The 8,149-nt window shown below is 35.1% G+C and overlaps 1 protein-coding gene across 2 annotated transcripts; it reads left to right on the top strand.

Annotated features, from left to right (window-relative positions):
* Positions 1 to 340: 340 nt before the first annotated feature.
* LOC130430086 (uncharacterized) lies at positions 341 to 2,830 on the top strand. 2 transcript variants are annotated; one of them, XM_056759028.1, is made up of 6 exons: positions 341 to 464; positions 1,088 to 1,657; positions 1,870 to 1,944; positions 2,118 to 2,228; positions 2,394 to 2,455; positions 2,563 to 2,830. In XM_056759028.1, exons 2-6 carry the CDS (start codon positions 1,306 to 1,308, stop codon positions 2,614 to 2,616), a joined length of 654 nt encoding a protein of 217 aa, XP_056615006.1. In that variant the 5' UTR covers positions 341 to 464; positions 1,088 to 1,305; the 3' UTR covers positions 2,617 to 2,830. The 2 variants fall into 2 exon arrangements, with proteins under 2 accessions (XP_056615006.1, XP_056615007.1); XM_056759029.1 differs by lacking the exon at positions 341 to 464 and having other exon boundaries at positions 892 to 1,657.
* Positions 2,831 to 8,149: the final 5,319 nt, after the last annotated feature.

The following is an 8,149-nucleotide window of genomic DNA, read 5'->3' as shown; positions in this document are numbered from 1 at the left end:
TCTCAGCATCACCCCTGGAGGATCCTTCTTGATGAGCCGCTTTCACACCACACCCAACTTCAATTGATTTTATATCAGGGGCGTATGATTCATTCTACCCCAACACCTAAACCATGTAATCACACAAACATGTCCAAGACATTATATTTAAAGAATTTTTAGATTGACTGAATTATGGGCCTTATTATTTAGCGAGGACCAGTAAATGTCTTCGCAAGTAGTTCACACACATGCGCACACGCACACACACACAAGAAACCACACCCCTCCACCTCCTCCTATCAACTGTAGACAAAATGTGACATCAAAGTGTTTTGAAACATCATGCAACACCTCTCGTGATCATGCAACACCTCTCTTGTGTTTGGATCACATTTAGTCTTTCTCAGACTTTTAGACAGTTATTATTTTACATCAGAAAATGCTTTACACATCTTTGGTGTTGTGCTCATGGACGCTGATCGGTAAGTTCACTTTATTTCTATATTTGTTTGAGTTGTTTTTGTAATGATGTTCAGTTTTATACGTTATTTTGTCCCGTGTGGAGCGATCACAGTATGATCTGAACACCACATTACATAGGTACTTTAGACTAAACATAAACACACAATCTTATTAGATCACACAAAAAAACTCATTATAAAAGTCATGTTTTACATTTGACAACATCCTTCAGAATCAATTCAAGCTCTTATGAAAGTCCACAAAACTTTGGAACAACTTACAACGGCTGGTCAAACACTTTAAGTTTAGCGTACAGATGATTTTTATTCTTCAGTGAAAGTGATGAAAACTAAAAGCTCAAGATGTTCTCAAGACACTCAGTGTGGATTTTTGTGCTCTAAAGAGGTTTAGAGTCTCTGCACATAAACAGATTCACTTTATATCCCTATAAATCAACACATCATTTGTAAGATCTCAATTCACGCTGTGGATTTTTAACTTTACAACTGATTGTACGTTGAGTTAAGAGCATCACTTTAGAAATGCTATCATACGGTTTCCTCTTCTCTCTCTACACATTTAACCACAAACATGCAGTAATTCACACATCTCTTGCAGAAACAAACACTTTATTCTCTCACAGCCAGCGGTGCAGCATCAGGGTGTGAAGCTGATGCAGGAGCACATGACCTCTGGTGGACCGATGACCGCATCCATAAAGCCGACATCCTGCACACAAGATGAATGACAAAATCATTTATTACAAAAACAGCTGTGTCCATATCCTACAGCGTGTCTTTGGGAAATCCAAACAGTCGTTTTGTTTATTCCGCAAGCTTCACTGCATTTATAATCGTGTGAATGTGTTTGTGTTGTTCAGGTGTGTTTGGTGATGAAGTGAAGTCAGTGTCAGTGATGGAGGGACATTCTGTTACTCTACACACTGATCTCACTCACATACAGACACATGATGAGATCGAGTGGAGGTTTGGAGTAAACGGTCCTGTCATCGTCAGAATCAAGAGATCAGTCCATATTAATCCCATATATAATAATGATAAGACTGAGATATTCAGAGACAGAGTGAAGATGAACAATCAGACTGGAGATCTCACCATCACACACATCACATCTCAACACTCTGGACTTTATCAACTAAAAATGAACATTGGAGATAATCAGAAGGTCAAGAGTTTCAGTCTCACTGTTTATTGTGAGTAGAGATTCGATGTGTGATATTTCTGTTGAGTTTATGTATTACATGTTATTTTTGACATTATGTTTTATCACATCATATTTCACATTTGATTTAATTTATTTCTTCACAAAGTAACAATCACAATACAGTCTCACAATGACAAATAAAGCATCACTTTTGTTTATATTGACTTATTTACACTTCTGTGATTCTCTTATACGTTTCAGCTTCTACTGATGTCAGTATCAGTGAATCTACACAAACTCCATCGTCAACATCATCAGAGAGTTCAGTTGTGACAGGTAAACACACACATGTACACACACACACACACAAGGATACACACACACAATGATTTGAGGGTAAGTCACACAGATAGGTTAAAACAGTTTGACAGTATATTTTGTCTATAACAAAGTCTTCATTTATTTGTTTATTGTTATAGAATAATTATTTCCTCGAGTTTTCTCTTCAGTTCAGATAGTTGTGATCTCTTGTGTTACTGCTGTTGTTGGATGTGTGATGATTGGAGCTGCGCTTCTGATGTTTTTCATCTGCAGAAAACACACAAACACACAACAAGAAGGTAAATGACAACTGATCAGAGATACTGTCAGACGAGAAGAACACTATCAACTTGTGTGCAGCAGTTTATTTACATAACAATGTCATATATATTATATTAAAAAGTGACAAAGTGTTTGTTATATCAAGTGATGATCAGACAGATAAAACATGTGATCTGTTACAGATCAGACTCATGACAAACAAAACATCTGCTGTGATTCAACATTCTTCAAACACAACACACAGGTGAAGGATCTTTAACTGTGTTTCTATTGGATCAGTAAAGATCAAAACTCAAACTAATCCATCAATATCTGAGTCACCTAACATCAAATAATTCTGTCCTTTTACAGGAATCTGAGATGACAGAGGTGCTTTACACATATTACAACATTTCAGCTTATTAAACTCCAGTAAACGTAAACGTGTTACTCTTATTGAATTTACCATTTAAAACAAGGATGTATTTGACTTTCCATTTATTATTAATACATTTATATCACGAAACCCACACAAGCACCTGTAGGCCGATCATTGAACAGCACTCGTGTGAATGTCTGCAGTCAGTACTGTGATATTGTGACCTCTGGTGGTGAGATGATGAAACTGCACCAGGAGACTGAGATCACGTTATATACTTATTAATAAAACATTAAAACACTTAACAACATCATTCATTCCGAGTCATATTATAATAAACAAATCATTCATACTGTTAACACTACTAAATGACCGCCCTGTTCGTGTTTACATGACTGTTCAATCACATACTGTAATAACGTTTAAAGCTTTATTAATATCAATGAAGTCGTGCTGTTTTTAATACAGTTGAATACTGTGAAGTATGTGTTAAGAATGAATGCTTCAAAGGAGAGTCTCTTGACAAGCGACGTACACTTGTTGGAGGTTTCTCCCTGCGCATGCGCAGAAACAAAGACGCGCAGGTGTAAGTAATCGCATAGATTTATCCTCGTGAAATAGATCAAATACTCACATACATAACAAACATTTCGTTATTTAATGCATTAAAATGTTGATGATCACGAATTAAAATGGTTTAAATGGAACTGTAAATATAAAATACACTCGAGAGGAAATAATTGTTAAAAATTGAATAAATGCTCATTTTATACTGAAGAGGAGATTATGAGTTTCGACAGTAGTGTGTTTTTCATCCTCAGTGACCTCATAGATGTTAAAATATAAAAAAGATCATTTTACTGACACGAATACTTCATCATGACATTCTATCACCGTGTGTTAGTGATATCTGGTGTTCATCTGAGGAAACTGCAGGAGGGTCGATTTCACATCGAAAACCACAACTCAAAAAAAATATTAAAGATATCTGTGCTCATTCACTTCTTTGTCTGTAGATGAACAGTAATACATAATCAAACTCAATAGATGATGTTATATTAGAGTGAAATAAAATGTGTGATTTGTGTTTTACTGTAATTGATCTTTTAATGCAACATGTTTGTGTTGCGATGATATTTTTAACGCTTTCACAACTTATTCAATGTTGAGTTGAGAGCATCATTTCCGATTTCTATCTCTACATGTAAAACCAAAAAACAAGCACAACGTGGAAAATGTTGTTTTAGAAACTCCATCATCATCTTCAGCATCATCACATACAGTAGACATCATTTCCCACATGAAAAAATACTGAAGCACACAAATGTGGAACTTACTGAAGTAAGTCCCAATCTCCCAAATTTATGTGCAGTATTTATTATTGTCCCCCTAGACATTAATAAACATGATGAAACTTGAAAGAGAAAGTGATGTTGTTGATCTGATGTTCTTCATCTACAGAAAACACACAAACACACACGAAGAAGGTAAAGGACGATAAGAGTTTTTATTTTTACTTATACTTTTAATTCAACATTTTATTTACAAAGAATGTCATGCACTATAAATATTCAAACGCTGTTTCTATTGGAAAACTATTTATGATTTAAAGTTACAAAATATGTAGAGATCTGCCATTTTGTCATGGTTGTTACAGTTCAGAGCTGTGAGGATGACGTCACTTATATCACTTACGCTGACACAACATTCTACAAACACAACAAACACATAAAGGTAAAATAATAAATAAACATTGCCAGAATTGATTCAGAGGAAAGAATAAATGACAATAGTCATGAAATGTCAAACTGCTGATCAAAGACTACGATTGTAGCGTTATGATAGTAAAAGTGTATGTTTTTGATGCATTGATTATCATTTGTAAAACCACAAATATCATGTTTAAACGATATTTATTGTATCAATACATCCGTGACACCTGACCCTCGTTAATTATCCTTTGTCTGTTCCCCTATATCAGTGGTTCTCAAACTTTTTGTTGTAAGGCCCCATTGTGTAGACTGCATTGCTTTGGGCCCCCCAAATAAACACTTATAATCTTAAACTTAAAATTTAAATTAAACCCAAAACATATTGAGTTATTTAATGCTAAAACATCTATTATTTTGGTTGGTGGTCTTAGTTTTTTATGTTTGATTGCACAAAATGTTTTATAAATTTCTAGATTTTATCAAATCTGTGGCCCCCTGGAACCATCTTGCGGACCCCCAGTTAGAGAACCAGTGCCCTATAGAATATCCTTGTATCTATCGTCCTGTGCTTGTTCGTTTTGCTTGGTTGGCATTGTGTTGCATGCTTTATGCCCAGTTGTGTTGCCTCGTGAGTAACCAATCTAGTTTGAAGTGTTTCTCTGGTTTTTATTTGTATCCTGTGTTGAAGTTTTATTTTTAGTCCCTGTTGTGTCAGTTTATCTAGTATCTTGTTTCCCTGTTTTTTGTTTCCCTGGGAAGTCTTGTGTTTCTTGTTAGATATTATCATTTAGCCCTGTCATTGTTTCCCCATAGTTGGTTTTTGTTTATTTATTTAATAAATCTTGTTTAACACAGACATCATCGTGAGACGTTGATCAACAGTCTTCTATTTTGCATTTATTATCTGGATCATGTCTATATCATGCAGTGTGGAAAGCAAAGACATTTTATGTGACTGTAACAGAACCAAGAATGTGAATAAAAAATGAGGATCAGGAAGACTGTTTTCAACTTTTTCATTTTTTTGGTCTAATTTAGTGTCAAGTTTGCATTTCAACAAAACCATTGCTGTGTTTTAAAACGTGTCCTTAACACATCTCTCAGTTTGGACAATCATTTCAGCTGGTTGGTGCCGCTTTGTCACCACAATGTTTCCTTGATGTTTTACTTTAAAGATATTATATCGTATGCTGTTCTCTGCACACACAATGCACAAAATGCATTACATAATTATGTTTTATAAATTAACGCGACTTATAACCTTAGCCTATAAACAGCCTAGGTATGTAACGGCAGAATAATTCCTCTCCAATCACCTGGTGTTGTGTGATGCATCTCAGTTTATTATAATTGAAACTAAATGTGCGATATTATGATATGACACAGAATTTCACAGTTGAAAGAGACGTTTTATTGTCTGACATGTGCTGCAGTTTCATCGTCTCACCACTAGAGGTCAAACAAACACAACACTCAACACACAACTCACACAACTGCATTTCAATTATACTTTTGTGGGTTTCAAAACATAAATGTAATGAATAATAAATGGTAAGTAAGAATACAAAGGTGTTTTTTAAAGATAAATTCTATAAACCTTTGGTTCCTTTGGTAACACTGGAGTTGAATTATTTGAAATGCTGTGATCTTTCATTTTAGATTCCTGTAAGAAAACAGAAAAGAGAAAAAACTGAATCGTGGAAGTTATGGGATGTGAGAAGCATTTAACAGTCAGAAAAAATCCAGATATTGATGGTTTTGAGCATTTTGAGCTTAAATCTTCCAACACAAACATCATATAAACACTTCTGACATCTTTTACTTATGACATATCTGATCCAGTCCATATCAAACAACATTTCGTGAGTCCGCTGAACATATTTATAGTTTTTCAGTCGTCGTTTACCTTGTCCGTGTGTTTTTCTGGGCTTCCTGTTGATCCAGAAGATAAAAACTACAGCTGCAGTCATCAGAAATCCAACAACACAAGTCGCCACAACTTTATAAAGTGAGTGGAAACTATGTTGTTGAGTAAAATGAAATTCTCCTGGAATAATAAACAAGAGCACAAGTTTTCATCATGTTGATATATGTTGATTTAATTCACGTGTTTAGCAAGTTGAGGATTATTCAATGAGGTTCAAAAGTGTGTGTGAAAGATTTTCTCCATGTCACCCCCCCATCACTTCCAACACTACAACACCCCTGAACATGTGTTTACCTGACACACTGAGACTCTGTGATGATGATGATGATGATGATGATGATGAAGTTTGTGTAGATACACTGACAGTAGTATGACCTGAAAAATATTAGAGAATCACAGAAATATGAGTAAAAAATAAATAGAAGTAAGTAAAGTATCTGTCAGTATGAGACTTATTTGCACTGTAAAAAATATATTAAAAAATGAAGTTACTCGGCTTCCTTAAAGTCTTTTTTTAATTCAACTTTAAAATATTAGTTAATATAATTATTTTCCATCAAATTCATGTACAGCTATAAAGAGAAAGTCAACATGAAACATGACATAAGATGAGTATTTGATTCACAAACTCAAATGACACTTAAACTCTACTCACTGTTAACAGTAAGATTGAAACTCTTTGTTATCCGTTCACTAGTTAAACTGTGAAGTGTATAAAGTCCAGAGTGTTGAGATGTGATGTGTGTGATGGTGAGATCTCCAGTCTGATTGTTCATCTTCAGTTTGTCTCTGAATATCTCAGTCTTATGATATGTGGGATTAATGTCGTCTGATCTCTTGATTCTGGCGATGAGAGGACCATTTTCTCCAAACCTCCACACGATCAGATCATCTGTCTGTATGTGAGTGACATCAGTGTATAAGGTGACAGTGTCTCCCTCCATCACTGACACTGACTTCACTTCATCACCAAACACACCTGAACAACACAAACACAAATTTGCTCGCCGCTGATTTGTTCAGTTTCAGTGTGAGACCTCTAATCTAGTTCATAGCCTGCTCCGGAGCAGGTTAGTTCGGCGTAAATTACCATGGCGATGAACACCGATTAAAGCTGAGTTACTTTCAGGGTACCCAAACCCCAGGGTTGGTGTGAACTAACCCTGAACTTACCTGGCGAGCCACCTAAACCGGCTTCATGGTAAAGGCCCCAGGTGTTGTGCATTATACAATTAACTACATTTATTTATTTATTTTTTATATGAGGTGACAAGTAATCTCATGTGCATGATGACATCTTTATGGACGCATCCATCTAGACTCATGTGTCTCTTCGTACCCTGATGTGAAACCACGGATTGTGGTTGAATTAAGTTCTGCAAGAGATGTGTGAATGTTTGCAGGTTGCATAGTGTTGAGTGTAAAGAGAAGAGGAAATTGTACGTAGGTATAAGAAAAGTGTGATGCTCTTAAATCAACCAAAAATAAGTTGTGAAATAAAACCCACAAGATCGTTTTTTAAAACTTTCCCACGTTCACAAAATAGCAAAAGTGACTTATGTAGAGAAACAGAAAGAGTGCACACAAAGATTATGAATGAGTTTGATTATTTATTATTGTTCATCCAGGACGAAGAAGTAAATCAACACTTCTGTGCCGCATCTTTATTTAGAGAGTTTGGTTTTTATGCTGGTTTCATCACTTTCTCCAAAGAATCACTTGAAGACTATAAAGTGCAAATATAACATCTTTAAGTACCTAATATTACTTTACTTTTGTATCAAGGGCCGTCCGTCTCTGTGATCTCAGGACTAAATGCATTTCATACAGATTTTGCTATAAAAGTTTTTGAATTTATTTTGAATATCTAAATATATTTCTTTTTAGTGTGTTAGTTTGAGATGAATATGTATAATGTGTCGTTCACACATCACTATAACT

This window comes from Triplophysa dalaica, chromosome 10 (assembly GCF_015846415.1).
Source record: "Triplophysa dalaica isolate WHDGS20190420 chromosome 10, ASM1584641v1, whole genome shotgun sequence".
Taxonomy (NCBI): domain Eukaryota; kingdom Metazoa; phylum Chordata; class Actinopteri; order Cypriniformes; family Nemacheilidae; genus Triplophysa; species Triplophysa dalaica.
Note: the sequence above shows the minus strand (reverse complement) of the source record. Positions and strands in the feature narration are given on the sequence as shown.

What these genes read in the sequence shown, in the direction of transcription:
- LOC130430086 (XM_056759028.1), top strand. Translation starts at nt 1,306, where the DNA reads ATGTGTTTGTGTTGTTCAGGTGTGTTTGGTGATGAAGTGAAGTCAGTG. An exon ending in TTTCAGTCTCACTGTTTATT is followed by an intron (nt 1,658 to 1,869) that starts GTGAGTAGAGAT and finishes TATACGTTTCAG; the next exon opens with CTTCTACTGATGTCAGTATC. An exon ending in TCTTCAAACACAACACACAG is followed by an intron (nt 2,456 to 2,562) that starts GTGAAGGATCTT and finishes GTCCTTTTACAG; the next exon opens with GAATCTGAGATGACAGAGGT.